The sequence below is a fragment of the Bombus affinis genome, chromosome 5 (genome assembly GCF_024516045.1).
Source record: "Bombus affinis isolate iyBomAffi1 chromosome 5, iyBomAffi1.2, whole genome shotgun sequence".
Lineage (NCBI taxonomy): Eukaryota > Metazoa > Arthropoda > Insecta > Hymenoptera > Apidae > Bombus > Bombus affinis.
The window spans coordinates 17743954-17771523 of NC_066348.1; the positions used below are offsets into that span (position 1 = coordinate 17743954).

General features: G+C 38.1%; 2 protein-coding genes across 10 annotated transcripts in view; one reads left to right on the top strand and one right to left on the bottom strand.

Moving 5' to 3' along the window:
- Nucleotides 1-20370, bottom strand: part of LOC126916263 (ras GTPase-activating protein raskol) — a 251021-nt gene extending 230651 nt beyond the window's left edge. For 2 of the 7 annotated variants that reach the window (XM_050721864.1, XM_050721861.1), the window contains exon 1: nucleotides 19875-20367. In XM_050721864.1, the coding sequence (XP_050577821.1) occupies nucleotides 19875-19923 (49 nt within the window). In that variant the 5' untranslated portion in view covers nucleotides 19924-20367. Of the gene's footprint in view, nucleotides 1-19874 lie in introns of all 7 variants that reach the window. The other 5 variants (XM_050721854.1, XM_050721869.1, XM_050721873.1 and 2 more) reach the window with 5 other exon arrangements.
- Nucleotides 20371-21128: 758 nt separating this feature from the next.
- On the top strand, nucleotides 21129-27430 carry LOC126916269 (protein ROP). Of its 3 annotated transcripts, none has more exons than XM_050721908.1 (11): nucleotides 21129-21247; nucleotides 22545-22841; nucleotides 23132-23235; nucleotides 24114-24262; nucleotides 24408-24623; nucleotides 24688-24786; nucleotides 24862-25069; nucleotides 25164-25412; nucleotides 25526-25716; nucleotides 25790-25944; nucleotides 26013-27430. In XM_050721908.1, exons 1-11 carry the CDS (start codon nucleotides 21220-21222, stop codon nucleotides 26072-26074), a joined length of 1758 nt encoding a protein of 585 aa, XP_050577865.1. In that variant the 5' UTR covers nucleotides 21129-21219; the 3' UTR covers nucleotides 26075-27430. The 3 variants fall into 3 exon arrangements, with proteins under 3 accessions (XP_050577865.1, XP_050577864.1, XP_050577866.1); XM_050721907.1 differs by lacking the exon at nucleotides 23132-23235 and adding an exon at nucleotides 23549-23652; XM_050721909.1 differs by lacking the exons at nucleotides 21129-21247; nucleotides 23132-23235 and adding exons at nucleotides 22256-22392; nucleotides 23549-23652.
- Nucleotides 27431-27570: the final 140 nt, after the last annotated feature.

A 27570-nucleotide genomic window follows, 5' to 3' on the forward strand; every position in this document is an offset into this window, starting at 1 on the left:
TAAACGCGGAATTCTCAGGTCATTAAGAAGAAACATGAAATATGTATGAGAAAACTTTCGAGATCGGTTACTTTGTTCTTTATTTAAATTATAAACCTTACAGCGTGTAATCTCAATCTGAATATTTATCATTAAAGTCGAATTTTAATTGCGATCTCCGCTGCTTTAATTACGAATATCGAATTCTTTCAGGCTTCGGCTAAAATTTCTTCGGCTTTCATAAAATGTATGTGTAAAAATAGCCAAATTACGAGTAAAATGTCGAACGCAGCTTGGAGTACAGACGGCGAAATATTATATTATCCAGATACTACTATATTATACGAGGATAGCGGGAAAGAAAATATCTGAGCTTCGAACGGATTTCTCCTTAATTCGGATTTCGTAACCAAGACGATTTAGTACTCCGAATGGAACTTTTAAAACGCGTTTCACATACATATCCATCTTGTCTCATCATCGCCGTAAAGTGTAAAATGAAGCGACGACGGTGCGTAATCGAGGAACGAAGCTTAATAAACGCTAACATGGACTGCGACGACGCGACGCGACGGCATAATTATGCCATAACTCGCAGTGACGAGGGAGTCCCCGGATTGGATAGACTCGCCAAGATATTCCAAGTTTCATTAGCCCCTAATCAAGCTTTCTCCCGCCATACTGCCTATACTTCTCCGCGCAACCCGATAACTTTGAATTGGAATCGTGAATTTTACATTTTTGCGATACCTAACGAAGATAATGATCCCTGTTCCTTCTATTCTCTCACATTCGTTCGTTCATCGATGAATTTATCAATCAAGTTACAAGTATCGACTAATCGACTAATCTCTTTAAATTTCGCCGTGAACTTGAAAATTTGCTGTATTTACTGGTATCAATGACTACCGTATAATAGCATTGAAAAGTAACAATTCGTTCTCGAAATCACGTTTATCGAACAAACAAAGGAAATATTTATAAGAGGAAGTAGTATCTATCGCGCTCGAATCCTTATTCTTCGAGATATTTCATCTTTTTAAAATACCCTGGCTTCGATGATCCCATTCACTCTCGATACGAACAATAAGAGACAAAGGATTCCCGAGGCAAAACCCTCTTGGTGCTACGAGATTTCGAAATCGAATCCGGTATGCCACGATAAAGTGAAATTAATTCGCAAGTTTCTCGAATAGTCGATACAACGAATAGTCTTCGATATATAGAGGGCATCGCGGTCGTAACTAGAATATAGAATATAGGATATAGAATCCTCGTTTATCGAGTATCGTCGGTGTCGAAATTTAAAGGAACATTTCTCTTCCTGACTTACGAAACTTTCCCACTGGGAAATCGTAAATTGTTACGATCGACGAACCAGGCTAATAACCATGCCCAGTCCCCGGTATCAACGATAAATTTGCATTTTACCAGGTGAAAGAACGATAAATTCTTACGGTAAAACAAATTTGGATTTTTTTTAAGTAATTGCACGATCCGTGTAATTATTTAGAACTGTCATACAGCTTTGCGCGATGCTGGAAAAGCGTGTTGCAGTCATTTCCACGGACATAAAAATTACGAGAGTTTTATATCATTTGAGTCGCGCGAAATGCGAATCGCATTTCAACGCTCTGCGTGCCACTGGTTTGACGCTTCTTTGACTTTCCACGATGGAACTTTCAAGCAGAAATCTTCTCCGCGTTTCAGTTTTTTAATTAAAACATTATTTCGCATTACCGACGCTAATAACTCTTAATTAAACCATGGAAATGAAAGTAACCATTTCCGCCCTTATCATACCATAAGCTATCACAGTTGATATAGTACGATTAAAATCTTTGTTCGAACAAAACACGCCACGTTAATCGAAATAAGATTCATAATATAGTAGTAAAAGTAACAATGGTACACGTTTGTTCACAGGAACGAGAGTGCTGCGCTGACGCTTCATATTCCTGTGGACACACCCGCGTGATAACAATACGCGTTCAAGTATAGAATGCCGTGAATCGCAAAGCTCCGTATATACTTTGTTCATACAAGAGCGTATACGTAATGTAGCCGGAAATCTGTATACGCTGTAACAAGGGGAAACGTATCGGTACGAAGGAGAAACAACTCAAATAACTAAATGCGACAGAGTAGAGTGTCACTCTCTATGTAACTTACTGAGTGGCTACGTCGCTCTAGACGTAATAGAGGCAAGCGTAACTTTTCTTTCGACGGAATCTTCCAAATTACTTAATGAATATTTTCACAAAATATCTCATCTTTTTTATCTACAGGATTCGAGCGAGCCAAATTTCGAGTTTTTCTTTCTGAAATTTCCCTTCGTAATTTAAAATCGAAAACACGAAACCACGTTTCGATGCAACGGTTTAGTACGAAATAAAAATTTTATTCGGACGTTGATTAACCGTCGCACGGTTTTATGCCGTTTATGCCGTTCGAAGAAAGAACATAATTAAGCGATCGCGTCCAACGACATTGTCCGTTTTGCGGAAGGCAATTGTTCGCCGGCAAAAAATGTCACTGCACTCTGAAGCAATTCGAAGGACAAACGTTGATCTCAAGAGACTCGTAGGGAGAAAAAGTCGCGTCTTAAGAAAGACACGAAACCGGAATTCCGCCGGTTTCACGATTTGACATGTTAATGAGAGTTAAGCGAGGCAAAGAAACTCGTAATTGCACTCCGTAATGCATAGTCCGATCGCGAAGTAACACACGATCGTGAGAAGTTGTCTGACGATGATATTCAAAGCAAATTCAACAAGAATGGATAAATTCAAGCAGGTAATACGAGCCGTAAGAAAAATCGAGTACTAGTACGTCGTTGATTAATTAATTGCCGTTTATTCCGGCATTGTTCGCGTTTTATCGGATTTATGATTTTATCCGTTCTTACTTAATACTCTGTTAGCGACAGAAAGATAAAAAAACGTTCGATTTGCACACAATGGCCTATTCTTGTCGAATTTCTCGCAAGCTTGTAAAAAGCAAACTGCCAACGACGATAGAAGCGTAATGTTTTAATAAGAGGATATGTATCTTTCGACGGATATCTTTGTTTCTACGTAGACGAACCGCAAGACGACTTGGTCGTTAATTGCTTGCACGGCAATTATCGAAAATTCGACACGATAATACCGGCTCTTACGAAGGATTAAGTCAATGCACCACCAAACGATCCAGACGGCTCTCGACCCTAAGGTGAATCTAGATTACGATTACTCTATCGTCGACGATCCTTGAAATAACCGTTATCGAACGTTATATTCGACGACAAAACGCTCGCCGTCCCCTGTATCTATGGTCTATCGGTTAAACACGATCGACCCAGTTGCAAACGATGCTATTTTATATTTATCCCTTTATGGGATTTGAATATTAGATGAATATTAGATTATACGCAACACGCGAATATTATACGCAAAGTGGGTATTATCAATGGGTACTGTATAGGTAGACGAAAGTAACAAATATGTAAAGCTTATCGAACAGCTTGCTAACGCAAGGGAGAAAATTTATTTATCGCGATCGTCCCTTTAAATTCTGCGACAGATTAATCGCCAGGCAGAAGAATCGCGTCTTAATCCGTTGCTTGGTAACGCTGACCTGTTAACGCGTCGATTAATTGCACGCCAAACTACTATACGGGCGTGCCCAGCTAACCGTAGGGTGTGGTAAAGTCAGGAAAGATAGTTACACTCGTAAGAGCCGTTATTTTCGCAGTCGCGACAATTTCACATCGAAACTTCATTTCCAATTATTTTTGCACGTTATAAAATCCAGGTGTTCCTACGTGATTCAAGAGCCATTACAAGATACACCGCTACGAGGACGATACGTACGAAACGAAAACAAAAGAATTATTCGTTTTATACTTCTTATTCTTTACTATACACGAACTAAGAAAAGAGATACCATGCGCCCTTGTACGAAATTTGATTTACCTTGCCGTTATATTTACTTGCTACGTTATTAGCGACAATAAGGATACACCGCGTCCACGTCGCATTCCACTTTTAACAATATCGTATTCGTTTGCGACTCGCGTTAACTCCGCATGGGCACGGGGTAACTCCGTGAACCGGACATACGCGTAAAGAAAAGAAACGAATTTATTAAATCCGACGTTGCAACCCTGAAACGTTCAGTGAAAAATAATTTACAACGCAGAAGCTGAGAAAACGATAGATAATTCGATAAGATAATGCTCCATCGACTCCAACTATCGGGATCTCTTTACGACTAGGCTGCGAAAAGGATAAGAATTACGCAAAGAGCACCATCTTCGGAACACCATGGATCGTAAATATTTGACAGGATAATAGAGAAACACGTGGGCGTGCACGTAGATGCGTTTACAGTCTTTCACAGTTATCGTACATCATCGGATAATTTATTTCTCACCGGTTAAACGCGCAACGAATAAATCCTCACGAATATATTTCCTTCCGAAGATATTGGCTACGATGAATCCAAGGGACTTACCGAGATAAATAATAATAGAATAACTATTCCACGGTTAAAAGCGAAGCGGTAAATTTCCACCGATTACTTCTCTTAATCTCTTTCTCTTCCTCTTAATCTTCGTGATTATTTGTTACGTTCGCTCGAGTTGTTGAGTTTTCTACTTAACGTCGCGTGGTCGAGATGTTATTTACGTCGATGAAAACTTGCGTGATTTTGCGTGATTGGTAAATGACAAAACGGCAACACTAAACGGAATACGTAAGTATTGTAACAGTCCGCTTTACTCTCTTTCCTAATAAAGTAACGATATGCTTATGATAACATCAATTGTAATCTACGGAATTGAAAAGCGACGATAAACGTAAAAAGTTTGTTTGAAATATAATGCGTTACAACTTCTCAACAATTTACAAACATTTCTTCTTTTATTTAAAGCAAAGAATCATCTCGATCGAGTCTGATGCGGTGAATCGTAGAAAATCAAATATTTAAATAGATGGTTGCTTTATACTTGGCATCGGAAATTTACGCATAACGGAAACTTTAGCTTACCATCCATTGCCAAGTGCGACGATTGGTAAACGTTATAATGTTCGGAACCATCGTACTTGAAAAAGGCATGCGATACAAGATTAAAAGATCCTGCTCACGTTCCAGCAAGAGAAACGATTTCTACAAAGCCTATTCGTATCGTGAGAATATACTTCAAATTATCGCCCGCGCGCCATGAAAGGTGCTTGCCCCGTCGGATTTAACCGGTACGTCGATCAATAGAGTCTTGCAAAATCCTGGCTGAAACTGTATCCTTAAACGGTAGAAAACGATGTTCCCGAGATTTACGATCGACACGATACGAGAGAAGAACGAAGCTTAGGTTCGTTGGCGAACGTAACGATCCATGCTCGCGTTCATCGCGAAACTGCCTAACATCGATACGCGTATTTGTTGGCCCGCGATGGCAATGTGAGATTAACAGTGCGATAAATTGTCAATAGGGATAGAAGCGATCGCGATTTATCGTTGACGGAAGCAAAAATGGGCGACACGCGTGCCTTACGTCGACCGATTGCGACGTCGATTTATTCCTTTGAATCTGACGAATGAAACGATGAAAACAGGCGACTGTACGATATACGAAACGGATTGAGCGGGGTAAAAAATGGGCAAATTAGCAAATTACGTGCCCAGAAAAATATCCTAATTACAAGTGTTAGCGTAATTTAAATATAATAACATAATAACGATAATAATCGACTCGCTTGCCTCGTTGAAACTTTGAATACTAGATTCGTAGATTTCGTCATCCCGTTTGTGAAAAAACCCTATCACACAGTTGAATATATTTAATGCCTTCGAGATATTCGTGATTAAAGTTTCGATATTAAAATACAAGGCGATCGAATATTACGATCAAATATTACGTTATAAATTAAATAAAAAATAAATTTAACGTGCCAACCAATGATAATGAGAAAATAAGAATATTTAATGCCACCGTAAAAGAGGGGGAGGGACTAAGCAACTAAGAAAAGTAAAAGAGAGTAAACGAAGCGTTTCTCGGAAATACCGGAGTATCGCGTGCATGAGAAATGAATCTAGTCGATGTTGCATGGATAAAAGGAAATCGCAAAGAATAGGCATAACGAAGGCAAAAGGAATCGAGGAGAACAGGTAGCGGAAATACGACAGTCGAATCGACGCGTAACAGACGACAGTACGATTCTTAACAAATTCTACCTACGAACCAAAGGGCAATTTCTACCGTGATATTGTTACAAGACCAACCGGCAGAGAACCGGTGTACATGCGATTATTATGCTGCACATTATGCCGGAACTGGTATTATTTTTTCATCCCGTCTCAAGGAAAGCCTTGCCGGGAGTGTGGGATCAACATGACCTGATGCGCGTACATCATATCGCGACGTCTAATCTTCGGTCGGTACGACGATACGATGTATCATTCGCTCAAGTTCAGACAAGCTTAATTAATTAATTATATGATTCCGTAAGAGAATAAGCCGCGGCTTTTTCACCATATCTCATTAACAAGTACAAGAAATGTGATTTAGTACGGAACTAGAATTAGAGAGATTCATTTTTCGAAAATTTGAGGAAACAACAGGAGACAATAAATACCTTAACGATCGAATCCTCCCTTCCCTCCTCTTTCTTTTCTTTTTTTTTTTTTTTTTTTTTTTTTTTTTTTTTTTTTTTTTTTTTTGACACCGAAGAAGAAAGAGATAGTACTCGACTTGTATCGTTGAAACATAAACAAGTATTAATGTAACGAAATGGAGAAAGCGGAAGACTTATTTTTTATATATATATTTTATATCGTTTACCTAACTACCTAAACCTAAAAACCTAGCGTGCTTTTAAATTTTGCGATTCTTAGAGCTACGGACTTGTTACCGGTGGCACACTACCGATCGCTTGATTCGCTACGGTAAATATCGTAATCGGTATTTTAGTCTCGCTACTTTCACCATCGCTTCCATTGATACTTGTAAACGGTAAAACCATACTCTCGCTGTATCTTGCGCTACGTTATTTTACAAAACAGAACGAAATACGTATACATATATAAAATTAAAAATATCAAACAGCAGAGTGTCATTTTCTCGTTTTACTTGATTCGTCGATTGATTCGTTTTCGTATCCCTTTGATCGACGTATTTGATTTTCGATATTTTTACGTTGTTCAAAATACCCACGGCCCACGGTAAATGCGGCGATGCCTTGTATCGGATGAAAAAGGAAAAAACTGAAACTTCGTACTACGTCGATTCGATAATTCACATGGTACCGTTAACATCGACAGTAAATACAGACGTATTATTACGTATACACAAACCGAGATAGGAGTAGCGTGTGTGTATTAAATTCGTTGCCGTTTGCTCGCCAATTAACGATTGCCATTCTACCAGGATATACGAGTCTCTGCCGTAATTTCAATTACGCAGGGCGTCGCTTGTTTGATGGCTTTTTGCAGCACAGAGAAGCTATCCAGAGAAAGATTAAACAATCGTGCCTGAACCCTAGCCTACAGTGAGACTATTTTAATTGATCGAACGAAAATACTTCGTGGAATGTAGATGCACTTTTTCAAATGACGTTATATGATAGACTTTGTTCTTGATCAAACGAATATCATAGCGTACACGTAAGTATATTTGATAGGATAAATTATTATATCATTAAATGATCGGTTTTAAATTTATATGTTGCGTTATTAATCGAGAATACGTTCGAAAAGTGGCGGCGAAAGTACAATGACCGATACGAACGCCGATTTTAATCATTTTCATGGCCGATCTAAAACTCGAGGGACGAATCCGAGTCTGTATAAAAAAATTGAAAAAGCAGACAAACAAATTTGTAACCTACAAATGAGCAAATTAAACACATATAATATATAGTAAATCTGTAAATGATACCAACTAATGGTACGTTAATACGCACATTTTCCCTTTCATCGCTTTACGAATTAACGAAAAATAATTTGCATTAAAGTTGCAAAATTCAGCGACTTTGTCTAAACTGACTGTAACTAAAAGAGATCGCTATAAATTTGGACACAGGGTTCGCGTTGCAAGCAAAATTATGCCACGTTTATTTAATTAACCCAGGAGAGAAGCTTTAATAAAGACAATCGGCATATCTAATAGCATGCATCTAATAGCGTTGATCTATATGTATAAAAGGTGCAGGACGATAGCCGTGTTGTCAGGATTAAACAAAGGTAATACGGGACGCCGAAGCAAGCCAAATTACACAGGTAGTTCCCTTCGGGAGCCGCATTAGGACAAACTGTAACGGATTTTCCAACAAACAAGCTATCATATCACATAGCTGGTATAGCTGATACGTATCCGTGATGCTTTCCACAGAAACATTCGATTCTCCTAACTACGGTACAACGTTCGAACCTTTAACATACACGATACACGCTTGCAGATTCGTTTTGACATTCCTGTGCGCTGCTCTTATTTTGAATTGGACACGTACGAAAATTATTTTGCCATACATACACAGACACGATCCATCTCATCTTTTTCGTCGAATTAGCGAGTGGAATGTGCGAAAAACTTGATCGTAAAGCTGGAAATTTCTTATTACGATGTTGAATTTGCTTAAGATTTAAAAACAAACAAAGAATAACGAATCAGATCTGCGTTAACCCTTGGAATATCTAGTCAAGTTTACAAAAAAAAAAATCACCGTTTCTCTCGTTATGCGTTAAATAAAATGTTAAAGCATCGATGATACTATACAAAAAATCACTCTCCGTTCTAGCCATTGTCTCTACATTCACCCCCAGCCTTGCCTTCTGTATCAACCATAAAGCAATCTTGAAATTTGTCAAAGCTCCATGTATATCACAGACTGACAACCGATCGAGTTTAAAATTTCTCTTAAACGTTTATTAAAGAGAGGTAAACTCTCGCTATAAACTCGAACATTTGTGCGATAAATCAGCTCGTAGTCTGACCATAAATATAATAGTTGTAACGAATAGACTGTGTACTCAAACGACCTACAAGAAGGAGAATGTTTTATATCATCATCGTCAACAACGACCGATTCTGAAGTGCCAACAATTAAGGCACAGTGCTACGATAATTTATCGGCAATAAATTTTTCCATAATTCGAGGCAACAGGGCTGCAGCATAATTGGGTCGTAACGTAAGTACAGCCTGTCCCGCAGCACTGCTGCGCCTTTCCGTTTGGTAATATTCTTTCAAGCGGCTGCCTCGTTTGCGATAAATCAAATCGCAGGATAAAAAATACCGATGAAATTCATAATACGATTGTACGAAACATGTGAACTCTCGGAAAAATGAAGCTCGATCGCGATTTAACTGCACGATGAAATTGGTGCTTTTCATCGGCGGATGAAGAGTCATTGAAAATTGCGACGGCCTAGTTTTCGCTCGTTATAACTTCTTGTAGAGTAACGTTGAACCGCATCGATGAAAAGTCGAAAAAAGTTCGATTTCCTGGAACCCTACCCTAATACTAAGTCCTAAGACTTACCGCATACGGATCTTGTATTTTTTCGTTAAATTATACATTTTCACGATTATTCTTTTACTGCCTTTCAAAATCAAACCTTTCGACAAAATTGATTACATGCTCCGTTCGTAAGAGAAACTTGGCCCATTCAAACCCGCAAGGATTTTATTCATTGCCACGCTACAAGCGGCCACGTGCAGCGAATCCATCGACTGCGGCACCATCTTCGCCTATCTTTGCCTATCTTCGCAAACAAGGGAACACCGTTTCCGAGTAGTTAAACGTCGGTGCCTAACACTAGTTACAAAAGAGAACGTATATCTGATCAAGAAACATTTCGGCTTGTATCTCTTCTATTTCTCTGAAATATATCAAAACAGAATTGCAGCTATCTAAATGGATTTCACGCCATTTTCCACCGATCCTTTGACATAGTGACAGCTATGCGTCATTCGCGGTTTACACGTACGGCCACCACGTATACGTATGTATATGTTCACATGTCGTGCAACGTTCGAAGCACGTGTATACACGAGTGATTGCACGTGGTTAAATTAACATTTGACAGACAATCTATCGCACGGTAACAGACACGGGAGTAAGGGAGCATCTAGGACACGATCTTTCTCCCACAGAGAAAATTTAAAAACACGTTTATGTCTAAACTGGCATCGACAGCCATATAAGAGATATAATATACTCGGACTTGCAGATTATCGCTTATTGCGTCTGTTTTACGTATATATTTATGTATGTTGTATATTACAATAAGATTTAACAGACGAGAATCGAACGTTTCGAAAGAAAACACGTATCAATGACAATAAATAAATGGCGAGTAAAATGAAACAAGCGATTCAACTTTCAACTCCAATCGACAAGTATCGATAATTATCGTACAGCTGTCGAAATATAACCGAAATGCCAGGCTCGTTTAAAACACGAATCGAGATCCTCGAGGACTCGAAGAAACGTTCGTGCGCGTAGCATGACAAAAATCTTATCGTATTGGCTATGCGTAAATTTTGCCTCGTAGCGCGAAGATCGATATGCAAATGTACGAGGATGTTCATGTACCGGAGCACTCGCACTTCGGTTTCACTTTAGCATGACTCACGATCGCGTTACTTTATTTTATACGGACTCGCGATGAGTCATGTGTAATAGTCTTTGACCAAAATTTACGTTACTTCGACTTCATTTTAATATGATAAAAAAGATGATCACCGACGTTTATGCATCTTACTTTTCGCTGTAACAGCTGAATAAATAAAGTTGCGAGTGAACAGTTACACGATAAAAGAGAGAATATATCGTAAAAAGAATGTGAAAAATTTATAACCATCGGACGACCAGAATTTTATGATTAGTAGATAGCCACCTATGTTTAAGAACGTTTCGTACATGCTAAATCGAGTCGTAAAAACTCGAAGAATATGTACATTGACAGATACATGCACGTATCGTGAAACGTACGTTACTACAAGATATTAACAATACACAAACTTTTCGCTTCGTTTATTATCTCGTGACCTTTTTCTTAGTGACGATCGACTACGTTTTCGAGTCAAAATTAAATAAGTAGGATAACGATAAGAACGCACAAGCAGCGTTTCATTCGAAAACGAATGTTGAATAAAAAAATATTTGAGAGACAAGTTCAACTCTATCCCGAACCTATCCTAAACCTAGATAAGACAGACTACTGATCTAAGAGACTGATCTCTAAAACTAATCTCTGCAATGTTTCGTAAAAATTCACGCACCAAGCTTACGCGATATTATCTGCTAGTAAATAAATTCACCAAAATCGAATCCATGGATAACGAAAAACTAGCTGATGTTCGTAATCGTATTACAGAGGTGATTCAGAAAATCGCACCTGCGTGTACCTAACTTTTGACCGCAGCCTATCTACGGTATATATTATAATTTATATTTACAATTTACATGTACAATTATTCGTACAGTTTAGTTTCTTATTAAGGTTTGTTCGACGGGTCGATCCTCTGACGTTCAATTTCGACGCAAAGGCTATTCGTGACGAGAAGGCATCGTGCACCATTTCCCCCCGTGACATCATCAAATTTGTAATTACCTTAATGAAAACAAGCCAAACATGCGCGAAGCATCGAACGAGACGTTGGCGAAATTTCATACCGTCCGGCTTGCGGGCCATCGCACCTGGCAGCCCTGCGTGCAGCTATTAAACATAGGCACATACACATCGGTCGGATAGTTAACCATAGCGCGCGAATAAGTTTCGAGTAATTTCGGTTCGTGTCGAACACGAAACGTTCAATTAATTTCTTGTCGTCGATCCTCGCGTATCTGTAGTACGTCCTGTATCTGTAGTACCCGGCTCGTTAATTAACTTCAACGTCCGCCCCCTCCCCACCATTACCTAGTCGTCTATCAGGATGCAAAGTATCTATTAGCCAGACCTATCCTTTGCCTTCGTTGGGTAATAAACTCGGATAATTATCGCCATTACGGTGTACGCGTACACCTTGGTTCGGAGTTGACGACGCCGCGCCGCGCCAGTACCTGCTTCAAGAACGGTGTTCGAAAAACGCTTCAACATGCTCGAGATGTCGCGATCGCGACGCACGTGCGTTGAAAATGCACCGAACCTGACCAATTATCGAATTTCGTCGTTGTCTTGTCCAACCACGGCCGATCATCTTTATCCGCCGTATGTAACACTCGGCCTGCCGATACGCTTCGTTTCCCTTAATGATTTTTCGTGTACAAACGGCGCGAGTCCTGGTAATTGAAGCGGCGCGAACAATTCCATAGACACCAAATTACTGACCGCCAGGTGATTAGGATCGCGTGGAAAATGACGAGGCGATCTTACGCCGTGCTTTTAACCCATTAATACTAGATTAATACTAGATGCGTAAATTGCAACGGAGTAAACACGATTCTCTTTTGCACTTTTTCCTGTTTTTCGCTGATTATTTATTCGGACAATCTAGACAGAGGTACGTATTAGCTGTTTCAACTTCGATTATAAGCTTTCTTTTTCAAACGTAAATTATGACAATGGAAAAGTAGTAGTAAACGTTGTCGTCGTTGCTTGAGGATTCCTGGAAATTTCAGTCCGACTGAAAAAATTCTTTAGATACACAGCTATTCTAAAAAGCAGAACCATTCCGGAAGAAACGTGATCGATCGCAAACGATTTTAACCCGGCTATAACTTGATTTCATCTGGAGCGTATGTGCGCGTTAAGTGTCCTCTTGATTTTTACACGAGGCAAATGCTCTCTACGTGACCGATTATTGCATCGCCTTGCCTAGCGGGTTACCTTCAAGCGTTCCGTGTTTACCCCGGACGCTCGTGCTCTCTCATCGCAATTTCTTCTATCCGCCTATCCGTCTATCTATTACTATTTAACTGGTATCTAACTGGTTTCCTTGAGAACCGACTGACGAGCGTCGCGATAGACGAAAAGCGTGGTTAGACGACTCGGAAAAGCGAACCTCGAGACGTCTGCATAGTCTGTAAACGTCGCAAAGAATCCTCTTGCCGAATTACCACACCTTGTCCAATCTTTTCACGTAAGCAAACTGCGAGCACGCGTCTTTCTGCTCTATATTCATTCGCACCAAACGATTCACGACTGGACCGCGATCTCTCTCGGCATAAATATCGTTTGACAGGGACCAGCTCTTACTACGACTCCTACTACGTATCTCGACGCGACGGTTCCTCGATTCGCATAAGATGCCGTCGTAAATCATCGACGAATGGTCTGGCCCGAACGTAACGCGCGCGTGCTTCCTCGTAAACGACGCGTAATACCGGAAACGCTAACAAATTATTCGTCGTAGCTGTCTTTGGGACTGGTACAAATTGGCCGTACGAAACTGTATCACAAATCGGACGAAAAGCCTGCATTCTCGCACTTGAAAAATATCGTTCTCCTCGTTATTTTCACGAATTGAAAATTATTACCGTAAGAATTGCTTCATTCTTGGATAAACCGCGTAATTAATAGAGTTCTCATTCTCCGTTTACAGAACACCTAGCCAATCTCTTTTTCGTCCTTTCGAGAAACACGGTAAACAACAGTTTTTAGCAAATGGAATTTTTCTCTCAATTTCTATCGAAGATTCCACCTGGCCAGAAGACGAAACCGGTAACTTCGATATAGCAAAGATATTTATAGTATTTGTGTACGTTGTAGCTAGATTTGCTTTCTAGTTGAAAAATCGAATGGTGTCTTACAATGTAGCGAATTTGCATCCGTTCGTGAGACGATTTTGTCAATGCGCACGTGTGAAAAGATCCAGCGGTAAAAGTTGATTCTTGTTCGCACTATTTTTCACAAGCAAACTTACAAACAGTACGAGATAAGAAGAGTTATTTAAATCGCGAACAAATCTTGCCACTATCGGCAATGCGTTGGTATTAATGGCGTAATATAAAAAAACAAGGGCGATAAAACCAGTTTCATAATTAATAGAACGATCCGATTCTTGAAACGTTTGCGGTAGGAAACTATTTGGAAAGGTCTGGAAATTCGTTTACAGAACTCCTCCCTCCGATCCTATTATCCATTCGTTTTCTTTATTATAAGCAGAAGCAGCTCTTCGAAGTTTACGATAACAAAAGCCTGTTTCCTTTCACATTTCCATTGGTTCCCGGCTCGTACCGTATATCGCGAACCTTTATGGCCGGGCTGGACATCGTACGCGACTACGTATCGTGAAATTAAGAAAACCGAAGGCCGTGTTCGCATTCGAGCCGAGAACGGATTGAGTAAACACATTAAACAATTTCAACGAGGTAAAGGATAAGTTAACCGCCTCGTTCGTCTCGGTTTGCCTTTGTCAAACTGCGGCGCGGCGCAGTCATTCGGAAACGAAGCCTTCGTAATTCTATGTAACTTTAAAATTACATACTCGTATAACTAATATATTTTTGAAATCTTTTATTATCCAATTAACAATGTTCCATTATATCTTACCAATACCGATTTACCTTTCGATCGATTTATTAGGTTCCTTCGATATACCGATGGACATACGTAAAGTTTAAGCTTATTCGATTTGCCTATAGCTAAATCTTAAATACCGGGAAACTATTCGCAAAACGCTTTCGAACGAACGTCAAAGTCGAGTTGGGGCATCAGAATCTGTTATAATCGTAATCAGAGGCTGGTACCAATAGAGTTCATTGTACGCCGTCGCCGACGCGACGTGACTTCCGTTTGTACCTTTGTAGATACGTCAGAAGCCACGTTGGTGAAATAACAGAGGAAGGAAATAACAGAGGAACTTGGAGATAACGTCAGAAATTTGCAAAGTCGAACCATTGTCGTATCGTCTCATCCAAAATCTCCTTTTCCTTTCGATTTGCCGCGACGCGACTTTAAGCGACGCGACTTTAAGCGACGCGATTATAAGTAACTTGCGGAACTGAAAAGAAGTTGCTAGTTATTTCTGATAGAAGCGATACAATCGTGAGAATAGATACGCGTATTGGTCGACAGTTTTACATCTACAAATAAGAAAGTGAGCGGAGGAGGGCAGCAGCAAAGCTACCACCAGAAACCTTGGCGCTATTATTTCAAACAGAAAACCAATAAAACGCCTGCGATAGAAGATTTATCGAATCCAGAAACATCGGAATCGTATCTAACGTAAACGCAATTGAAATACGCCTACGTGGCGCTCGAAACCAGAAGACAGCAACGACTATCTTTAGATTTCTATATCAAACTGTCGGAAATTAAGTTTTTCGACGTTTGTTACGATCCACGTTAGCCGTATCGATCTCGATCGTTGATCTACGTTGATCTATGAGTCGAATAACGTAAATCCATCGAAATATAATATCTACAATTTCGTAATGCCTTACCGAACGCAAACCTCTTAACGCAAAATACTTCCATTAGTAATAGCTTGCAACATTTTACAAATTTTCAAGTGGAATTCATACTGCAATTTGTGGTAAACTGCTTAAAATTTACTTCCTAAATCTAATTTAACGAGTTTCTGTATAATGGAATAACTTGGAATGTATCTGCCAAATTGTTTATATTTTCGCAAGAAATTTATATATCGTCGAACGATAAGGATATTGAGCGAGCCAATGAACAGACACTGTCAACTTCAAACTATGCTCCGTAGTTTGTAAAATTCTCATCTAGGCGGTTCCATTCGATCGCGTTTGTTTGGCCAATTAAACCGGTATGAAACGAGTTTGAGAGATCGATCGAGAAAGTCGTTCGAATCGGTCGATTTATCGTACACCTGCGCCTAACATCGATGTTGCAATTTCTATCTGTGTTATCGCTATTGTGCCCCTACGATACGTGTAACCTATAGCGCGATCGATACACCAAACAAACACAAAATGAACGCAAAGGCAACGACGAAATTCTAGATAATTGATCAATACTACGATAAATCTGGGAAATTTAGTTGCATTCAACGCGACGACGCGTTAGCTATAACCCGACTTGACACGAATATTTTTGATATAACGATTCTATCATCGATCCCTTCCTCTTTAATCGAGCTATAAATAATATAGTTTTCGAATTGGGAATTTTTAAGAGCAGACAAAATTTCTAACCATTCGAGACCGACGTAAGAATTAGGTAAAAAATTATTTAACGTTTCAAACGGAACTCGACGATAACGATAATCATCTTTGGCGAAACGCAATACGATTGCACGACAAAGAGAAACAACTATACAGATACGAAATACAAAATACGAAATAAAATACCATTTGTAGAGAAATGTATGAAATTACAGGAGCGTGTCAATTTTTAAGCGACGCGCCGCGCGCTTCTGCATTTGTCTATACGTATAATGCAATGCAGGCACGTACATACCGGTGAAACACTCGTCGGTATCGTAACCTAAAATTAATCGAGCGCTCGTGTAATGCGAAAAGTAAACCAACCAATTGCAATATGCTAGCGCGTAACAATGCCCACCTATGCTTGCCGATGAACGCAAAACGCGATAATTCACGCAGCAATTTCGTTATCCTGTTAAATAATGTAATACGGTATCTGTGTCAGCGCGGACCGATTTTTTCGTTACTCGAGCGATATCAACGTAACGCGTAGATATATCCGTGCGTTATAAAGCGACTGTTGCAAATGTCAGTGAAACGTTCATTTACGAAACCGGTACGCGGTCGCGTAAATACGAGTACATATTTTCTCGTACGACCGATCAGGATTATCCAGTTTTCGCCTATACTTTTTCGATCGACGCGTTTATCGCACGTTTATACATTTTCGTGGTCCCTTATGAAAATCTCTTTAACGTACAACATTGTTGCCTTTCGCGTTGGCCCGATCTCGTCCGTATACGTGCAATTCACTCTTGCCAATTTTAGATAGAAATAAAAATCTCGTAAGCTTTCAAAGCATTTGGATATTGGAAATTAATTTCAAATTTAGTTTGAAACGCACATTGGTAAAATAATACGAGACTATCGATACGAGTGACTCGTGGCAAACTGATTAAAAAAATACGGAAAAATATGGTACTACAACCATCTAATTGTAAATTCCAGTAAAATAGCAATAAACGGGATCTATAAAAAGCATGATCATCAAACGCGAAGAAAAAAATCGTTGGAAATTGGTTCGATCGATTGGTAGCTGAAAAGAGGAGAAGAAAGCTGGTGGTATATCTAAGCGGTCGCGATCCGAGTGCCGCGCCGCGCCGCGTCGTGAACCCGGGTTCAAGCTTTACGATCCCACTTACAGCTGGACTCGTCACGATATCATTTATTAGGAACACCAATGCAATTACACAATGAAGTAGTAAAGGCAATAGTCGCGATAAACCTGGCCTGTCGATTCGTTCGGAAACGCGGCATGCTGTATACATGAACTTCGGACGTATCGGACGTAGTTGGCATCGAATCGTTATAAATCATATAATAAATCAATTATTTATGTGCTGCTCGCGGAGAGCGGCGTAACGGCTGCAGATCGTAATAGGACTAAAGGGAAACGCGACTGAAAGCATCGTATTTTGAGCGCGTTATAGCTAGAAGTCGATCGTCATAGTTACTTAAGTTTAAGATCATCATACTCTAATGCTCTCACCACATAGCCAAATATAACTGCGCTATCTTCGCGGCGTGTTCTTTCCGTTTCACAGAAGCACGCACGCGTTACACGATAGTATATAAGATAAATAAAAAGTGCAATTTCCATTCTTCGAGCGCAACCGAGAAAAATAAAAAATTACTGCTGTTATAGCGTTTTAGAGATCTATACCCTCCATTCGGAGATGTGGCTACACGCTCATAGGTATTATCATAAAACACACGGATTAATCACTAATCGAAAAAAGCAGGACTGCGCGATACGAGTATCGCGGATCAGAGAAAGAAGAACCGTACTAACCAAGTACTCCGTGACTTTGGTAGTTCACTTTCCCTGACATAGTTCAAAGAGATAAACGCGCGCTTCAAAAATGAGTAGATTCGAACAACGGATGTGTATAAAATTCACGGTACAAGAAACGTCCATTCGCTGGCCGATCGAAAATCAGAGTACAAAGTATGTATGTTTTCGTTTCCATTAAAACAGGAAATATGGGAAAGTGAGAAGAAAGAAAGAAGAAAAGTCAACGAATGATAGGTTTAAACGTCGCTCTGATGACTCATTCGGAAACCAGATCTTCTAATTGTTTCAAGCACCGTGTAACGAACAGTCGTTCGACGATTCATCGACGCTGGTCCAGCAGACGCTCGAGCCTGGCCTCCTTGCGAAACACGCGACACGCGCCGCCCTCCATAGCGATTTATCGCACCTAGCTCGATACATATTCATCGCGTGTGTTTTAAAGTTTCAACGTCAACTATTCCGGCTCGTTCGGAAAACGCGTTGCCGGTAACTGGTAACTCGGCCTGAAAACCAACTTTTATGCGGAACAGGCTGCCAAGGTCGCAAAAATCAAACATCGTCTCATCCTATGAAGATCGATGAAAAAAAAAGAAAGCTCGACGACGTTAGCGCTCGTGCTATCGCTAGATGACTATCAATAAATGCCATCCAAGCATGTTCTCTCGCTTGTTCTTGCTTTCGTTCGATCGATCTAGTTTCCTTCGTTCATACGCAGAGTAAATAATTGCGTAACCGATCGCTATATACCGGCTAAAAGAAGTGAAAATCGCAACATGCAAATTTACGGTTACTTCTATCATCTGTAAATGTTTGATAGCAAAATTCGAAATAACGCGATACGCATAACGTACGATAACGCGGAAAAGAAAGCTTAAAATTACATAGTTACGTACACAAGCGTTAACAATTTTCCACTGGACATTCTGTATGCACGTGTCAATAATGCTCTATATTCCGAAACGTATGTATCTGTATATTTGCGTACACAATTAGCCCAATTCTAAGTTTATTTCGAATTAATTTCGAATTTTCAAATAATTTACTCGTTTAATCGGATAATCTTCAAAACTATCTACATTTAAGTAATTAATTTCCCACGCACTATCACGCACTACTCGAAATACTTACGATCTTGATATCCTCGATACCTTTCTCTTTTACGTTTTCATAAATATTCATTTGTTCGATTAATTTTTACGCTCTCGATGACCGCCCCGATATCAACCCCCTATATTTTTAAATTTCAAACAAAAACAATAATTATTGGACAACCCCGTTTATCCTTTGGTCACCCTGTGACCTAGAAATGGGCGTTGGAATATTACGTAACCAGACACTTGCCAGTAACAACAACTTCGATACACGAATTTAATCGGACTATATGAAACGCATAGTTTACCACGTGTACCAGATAAACAACTTACAAACAATAAACGCACGCTACTCGAAATAAATGAAAAGTTTGTCTGCTTAAAGGTTTCGCGTGGTGGTAAGATAAACGAATGCTGATACAAAAGAAACATTCTTCGGTTCGGAAGAAGAAGAAAACGTTCTTCGTCTGTCAACTTTGTTTACCGTGAGATAAACGCTGAGAGCCTATCAAGAAATACAAAGTATAGGATATTCCTGGGACGTTAGACGTTAGACGTTAGACGTTAGATGTGAACAGGGGATTTCCGTACGACCAACGATGACAGGCTCCCACTACGCTTGTTGTTATGCAACGAAGCGTGTGGACCCGGCTGAGTGCCGGCTAGCGAAATGAGCGAAATAGCGTTCTCGTGCGGCAGAGCGCACGTGCATCTCGAAGGTTCACTGTACCAGACACTTTTGTACACACAAACGTACATAACCTCCCTTCTCGCTCCTCTCCAGAGTCATTCGTTTAATTTTATCCTTTCCTCCCCATTATTTAGCAAGAAGTCGCGGAACCTCGTGCATACAAAAGATTTGCTTTTAAAAAAGAAAATCGAAAGATAAAAGGAAATCGTACACTCACCACAGACGTTCAGCCAACCCTCGACACGGCAAGGATACTCCAGTTTCATCGTAAATCGTTGCAGCCGAACACCGAGTGCCAAAGATATACCACACAAGTACACTCGTCACATAAGAAAACGAATGGAACAGCCCGTAGTCAGGACGTGCTATCACTGTTAAACAACATCCGCGACACACATTCTCCCGTACATTGACACGATGCTAGAGAAACCGACGTATTTTTGAATCTGACACGGGGACGCGCGCACACAAAACAATATACGAAATCACGAGGAAAGTAAACGTAGAAATGTCGTTTCTCCGACCGCGAGCATACACACTGTCTGCCGTTGTGCGCGCCTTAACTGTCTACGCGCGATCCACGCACACCGGCGAACAAATCCGAACTAACTCAACAAACCCTCTCACGTCCTCGTTGTACCGATCTTCTTTCTCCTTCTCTCGCGTGTCGCTTCGTCGCTAGCCCCTCTCGCTTTCAGGTGGTGCACTCGCATCTCGTATATTCTTTTCGCATAATTACTTCGTTTTCTTTTCAATTTCTCTCAAACGATCGATTCGTCACGATCGATTTCCCTACAAAAAAACATTAATAGATCGAACATACGTAGCTTTTCAATTGACGTTATTCGATAATAGAAACGAAATTCGATCTTCGAGATAAATTCATGTTCCATGATTCGATATATCGAAAGTACGAATTAAAAGAACCGACTTTGCTGACATCTTAATTACAAAAGCCGACTACAAAAATACGATCTTTACGATATCTTACATATATCATAATTATGATCGATAAATATTATTCTAATCTGTTATAAACGTTATTATAATCTGAAAAAATAGTTTCCCATAATAATATGCAATTTAAGGAACCATTTAAGGAACTTTTAACATTATTCTACAATTTTAATTGTTATGTTTGTACTATGTACACAATTATATACATATACATATAGGTGGTTTTATATATTTTTACTAGATTGATCGTAAACATTTTTTTGTACAGTATCTACACGATATACGATATTCTAGCTTGCCCACTGTCAAAATATGCATTGCCAAATCCACGTTAAATTACACGAAATCCTTCTTCTTTATACCACTTCTCAAATACGAATAAATTGATTTACACGAGACAACTAATTTGATAAAATCTGTAAATAAAAAGGATAATTTTTATTAAACACTTACATTAGCAATAGCGGTCCAATCTCAGTGTCATCGATTCGAACGAAAGAACGTTACTATAGATAATTACTGACTATAAGATAATTCTAGAATTATCTATTCGTTCGATTCTCAACGCCACCTAGTAAGCATATCTACAGTCAGTCACTAGCAAAATGGCGCTCAAGGGACAAGTTGGTCAAAGTGAGTAACAAAAAATAATGTAACTCTCTGCGATATAAGCAACATTTTTAAAATTCTTTGTATTGTAATATTGGAACAATCTTGTAAATTTATTTTACATAAAGGTCATATCATTTCCATCACTGTCAGAATCCGTAACCTCCAAAAGGGCGTATATGCTGTGATGATTTCATCGTTTATGAAGCGGCTGCTAGATAAAAATGTCAAACTTATGTTTCAGAATCTCGTTCCACTCAAATTTCATATAAAATAGAAACTTTATTGCCCAAAGTAACATAGGTTGTTAACACGCATACTTACCAATCTCTTAATCTATTGATTCTAAAAGTTTACTTTATTCGTATTCTATCTCGATAAATATTATGCTTTAATGTCATAAAATCTAAAGTCAATCATTTTTATTTTTGGCAAAACGTGTTTCCGTTTAAAATATATATTATTCGTAAACATTTATGCTTGGACTTTTATCATTTCTACCTAAATACATAACAACTTACAAATATGGTAATTATATATCCATGCAAATTATTGAAATCATTTTTAAATACAGTAGACTGAACTATTTTAAAACGTTTCATAAACGTTTCATAAATTTCATACTATTTAATTGTTTTCTAAAAGAGCTCCAACGTAACGTACGCCTTTCGATCCTTTCACTGCTATTACTAAGATAATATTTATTTTCTATAATCAAACGTCGCAATATCTCTCATTAAACAGTATCAACAATTACTATGCATCGCGGAATCGTTGAGTCTATTATCGATACAAGTCTATATTGAATAATCTAATTAGTAAACCAATTTCGATGATACGATGAAATCCAAACACTCGTAATGTCCAACGAAGGACTTTTCTTCCGAGATGATCATCGATGTATACCCTTTTCTTTCTATCCATTTTTTACTAACTACGTATTATTCGAAATGGGGCTTCTTGTTCTTTAGATACAATCCTGTCTAGCGTGACGTCATCGTCCATGAGAACGATCAATACACGTTGAGAGCGCCAATAATTGTCAAATAATTGCCTACACTCAGATTATTACTATTTTGACAAATATGTCTTACACACGTGTTACAATTTTTATCGTTAATTTCTGTCATTAAAATATTTTCATTGCATTTTTCATTAGATATATCAAAGTATGATGAACGATGTTTTAATGCATACCGATGCATAATAAATCTGCGATCAAATGATCTTTAGGCTATTAAAAATATGTTATTTGTATTTAGCAATAATATATATATGTATTATTCTGATTCTTTCTTATCATATCATATTTTTCTTACAGAGATTATGAACGAAGTGATTAAACAAAAGAAGACTGGAACAAGTGGGGTACAATGGCGTATTTTGGTAGTCGATCAATTGGCCATGAGGATGGTATCAGCGTGCTGTAAAATGCACGATATCAGTGCTCAAGGCATCACCTTGGTAGAAGATATCAACAAAAAACGGGAACCGTTACCCACCATGGAGGCGATCTACTTGATCACACCGTGCAATTCGTCTGTCCAAAAGTTGATCGAAGACTTTAGCAATCCTACTAGAACTACTTACAAAGTAGCTCACGTTTATTTCACGGAAGGTACGCAGTTTCGCACTTCCCACGTTAATTACATGGCAAACATTGTCATAAGAGAAACGGTTATAAATAATCAAGATAATTTCATTTCTATCTTGGTCACCTTAATATTTTCTGAACACGTTCTTTTTATTTCTCGCGTACACATGAAAGTTCATTTTCGATTTTACGTTTCTTTCACAAGATACACGTTTAATAAACAGGAAATTGAAAAAGAAATTGTACAAGAATGGACAGTCCGGTACATTCGATTTCGGTAATCCACATAAGATTCTAAGTGTATCTCTTTACAGCATGTCCCGATGAGTTGTTCAAAGAATTGTGTCTCTCCCTGGTAGCTAAACGCATAAAGACACTAAAAGAGATCAACATCGCTTTCATACCGTACGAGGAGCAGGTAAAGCAAGGAAACTGTAACAGAGAAACCGAATGTTTGATAACTTTACGTTTTCCGTGGTGATGGGCACACATTCACCAACATATACACAAACAAACACATATCATATCAACGCCCTTTACAGACACCACCCTATTCACAGCCGTATGATATTTTCACTTACAGCCTACCTTCCGATTTTTCGACCAGTGATTATGACAATGTTAACACAATTATTTGACTTTTATCCCTTACTCGCCTATTTTGTACAGTATTCACATACATATAAAGCACGTACTAACGACGGAATGCATTCATGCTTGCACGCGAGCAGTGTGTCCGGAGGAGCTGTTCAATGAACTCTGCAAGTCTCTCGCCGCTAAAAAGATCAAAACCCTGAAAGAGATCAACATCGCTTTCCTGCCTTACGAGTCGCAGGTGACGAACAAAAGAAAAAAACTCGTAGCTGACTAGTAATAATTGTAATCGTGATAGTTACTATTTCTAACTTTCTCAGTTTCGATAAACAGAACTCCTATATATGCTTCAGTTCTTTATTTTACGGGGTAGAATGTAGGCGAAAGACTTCTATAATTACTTTACGTGTATGTTCCTGTCTTTCCTTTCGCGATCAAACTTTTCTTTTTCTTTTCAATGCATGCAATTACCAGACCTGTTATTTATTGTTATTTTATTAACTATTTTTCTTCCTTAATATATATATGTCTGTGTCTGTGTGTCTCTCTCTGTCTATCTGTGTGTGTGTGTGTGTGTGTGTGTGTGTGCGCGTGCGCGCGTGTGTGTGTGTTACACTGCCTTTGAAAATTGAAATAAAATTATAACTTAATATTTAACAACCAATGCACAGATAATATTAAAACGAGTACGTAATTAAATAGGTTTTCTCTTTGGACTCGCGTGAAACGTTCGCTTGTTTTTATAACGCTTCCTTCTCCAACTTGAGAACAGCCAATATGGAAAGAATAGCTGAACAGATCGCGACGCTTTGTGCTACTCTCGGAGAATATCCGTCAGTTAGATATCGAAGGTACAATATAATATGTATTCCTCTTATTTTGCATTGCCGTAATGATTAAGATATTTTTAGTTCAGCTTGAGTTTAGAATTCGATCAAGTGTTGGATTAGTTCTTCATTGGTTCTACATTATTTTAAATATTCATTGTTCCTACAGCGATTTCGATCGAAATGTTGAGCTGGCACATATGGTTCAACAGAAATTGGATGCTTACAAAGCGGATGAACCGACGATGGGCGAAGGACCTGAGAAAGCACGTTCCCAATTGCTTATCCTAGATAGAGGATTTGACTGTGTCTCTCCGCTGTTACATGAATTAACGCTGCAAGCTATGGCGTACGATTTGTTAGATATTGATAATGATGTTTACAGGTAAATGTAATATTTGTTATCATTAATTTCAATTGATGTTTCAATATATGAAATTTTTTATAAGGTTCGAAGCTTCAGCGGGAGTACAAAAGGAAGTATTATTGGATGAAAATGACGATTTATGGGTAGAGCTTAGACATCAACATATTGCTGTAGTTTCACAGTAAGTAAAATAACGAACAAATTTATTAAAGGAAACGGTGCGATATTATTTACAAAACATGTAATTTGTTTCTAGGAATGTTACTAAAAATTTAAAGAAATTCACAGAATCAAAAAGAATGCCACAAGGAGACAAACAGAGCATGAGAGATCTTTCGCAAATGATCAAAAGAATGCCACAGTACCAAAAGGAATTGAGCAAATATGCAACACACTTACAATTAGCGGAAGATTGTATGAAACGTTATCAAGGGAATGTAGATAAACTGTGCAAAGTGGAACAAGTATATGTCACATATAATCCGCTTTTTTTTTTTTTAATTTTCACGTTAACTTATTCAACAAGTACGATACATGCTATATATCATGTTTTATTAGGATTTAGCAATGGGTACAGACGCTGAGGGAGAACGTATTAAAGATCAAATGAAAAATATTACCCCGATTTTACTTGACCAAACAGTACATCATTTAGACAAATTACGAATCATTGCACTGTATGTTATTAGTAAAAATGGTATTTCTGAAGAGAATCTGAACCGCCTAGTTCATCATGCCCAAATATCTGCTGACGATAAACAAACTATAGTAAACATGGCAAATCTTGGTATCAATATAGTTGTAGATGTAAGTATTTTATTTTGTCAATTATTAACAAATTATGTATTCATTCTCTAAATATATATACTTTTATATGCTTGTTGTTAAATTAATACCAATTTATCATATTACACTTATAGGGTGGAAACCGCAGAAAATTGTATACCGTACAACGTAAAGAAAGAATTACAGAGCATACTTATCAAATGAGTCGTTGGACTCCAGTTATGAAGGATATTATGGAAGATGCTATCGAAGATAAACTTGATTCTAAACATTTCCCTTTTTTGGCTGGACGAGCAGCAAGCTCGGGATACCATGCTCCAACTAGGTATAGTAAGAACCTGTATAGAAATAATATTAGGTGTTAATATTTTTGTAACATCATTGTAATTTACTTTTAGTGCAAGATATGGACATTGGCACAAAGACAAAGGTTCGCAAACCATTAAGAACGTACCACGACTAATCGTTTTCGTTGTCGGTGGTGTTTGTTTCTCTGAAATACGATGCGGTTACGAAGTTACAAATGCTTTAAAAAATTGGGAAGTGATTATTGGTGAGTATATATGAAAAATTTTCGCCTAATTGAACTTGTTTCAACGCTGAATTGTCATTTTACTTCAGGATCATCGCATATAATCACACCAAAGTCCTTCTTAGATGACCTGAGTAAACTTCACGTATAAAGAAACTTTTATGTTGTAAACAAAATAAAGACACGTTCCCGCATTCCTAATATGCCATTAGCTTCGGCTCCGTCAATAATAAAAGCCACGAAATATTTATGGATGATCTCGAATTACAATTAAAGTATAAGATAAGGAACATACAGTCAATTGTTTAAGTCGAGTAGTTAGTTAGCGACTAATTAAAAACATTGAAGAATGCGAAGAATGGCATGTCATAAATATCATATGGCCAGAATGTAGATGGCGGCAGGAGGAAAATATATCCGGTGTTAAGTGCCTGCACGTGGCCTGCACGAATAAAAAATTAATATGGAATGAATAAATCTGTTGGCAATATCGATGCTAATCGTACGGAGATGCTTAATGGTAATTTAGGCTGGCGATTGTCTAGCTCAGATATCGTATATTATTCCAAGTCATATTGTCCCTTTGTTGATAATACACGTTTAGCAGAGAAATTTGATGTATTGTAGCGGAGAATCGTGATATTCGTGTTCAAGTTTCTCGTTATTAGTATCTTTTTTATCTCGCGCTTTAAAAGCTATTCATTGTTACATTATGACAAAGAAGACATAGTCAATTTTGTTTACAAAGTCAGTATTTCTTCTCCAATTCGTATGAGAATTGAGTATATTATACATATATGCTTTAGTCATATTGATTTCAGTAAAACATAATTTAATGAAACTATACGATGGCATTGATATTTATTTTATAAGTGGTTAAAGCTATTAAAATATCTTTAAAGATACAAATGTTTAAATATCTTGCTGTACAATAAAGCGATAGATATACATTTAGTTATTTATTATACTTTTGTTCTATTATCGATTTATAGTTGAACAAGTGCATTTCAATGGCATATATATATATGCATATATATATATATATATATGTGTGTATGCGTGTGTGTGTGTGCGTGTGCATTAAATTATACATAGTACAAATGCGGCTATTAGTTTATCTTAAAGCGTGCATTTATTTCAATTTAAAAACTGTCCAACTATAAAAGACTTCTAGCTGTTTCATTCGTAAAGTAAAAGTTTTACTATATCGTTAAGTATATACATGTTGAAACTTTTGCTGCATATACAAAGCAATTGTATATCACTTTCGATTGGTGGAAGTTAGTTAGTCTGTTAACGATCATAATGATTATCGATGTGCGTTATTATTGCGATTACTTAGCGGTGAGATTACTACAAAATTTATGGTATTGATTATTGTATAATATATATATATATATAATATATTATATAATAATATATATATAATATATACATATATCTATGTGTATGTAGATTGTAGTCTAAACAAAATGTTCTGCTTATAAAGGCCTACATTTCGATCCAATTTTGTTTCTTTTTTTATACTTATACCGTACCACTTTGACTAAAGATAAAATCTTAACAAACAAGTTGTCGGTTGAAATTCACGAATAAGTTAACTCTTTGTATAGCATGTATTACTACGATAATCGTTCATGGGTTATC

Excerpts from the sequence above, each read along its gene's own strand:
- LOC126916269 (XM_050721908.1), top strand. The coding sequence starts at position 21,220 with ATGGCGCTCAAGGGACAAGTTGGTCAAA. Across the intron at positions 23,236-24,113 it reads TCATACCGTACGAGGAGCAG|GTTTTCTCTTTGGACTCGCG; the intron begins GTAAAGCAAGGA and ends GTAATTAAATAG. Across the intron at positions 24,624-24,687 it reads ATTGATAATGATGTTTACAG|GTTCGAAGCTTCAGCGGGAG; the intron begins GTAAATGTAATA and ends ATTTTTTATAAG.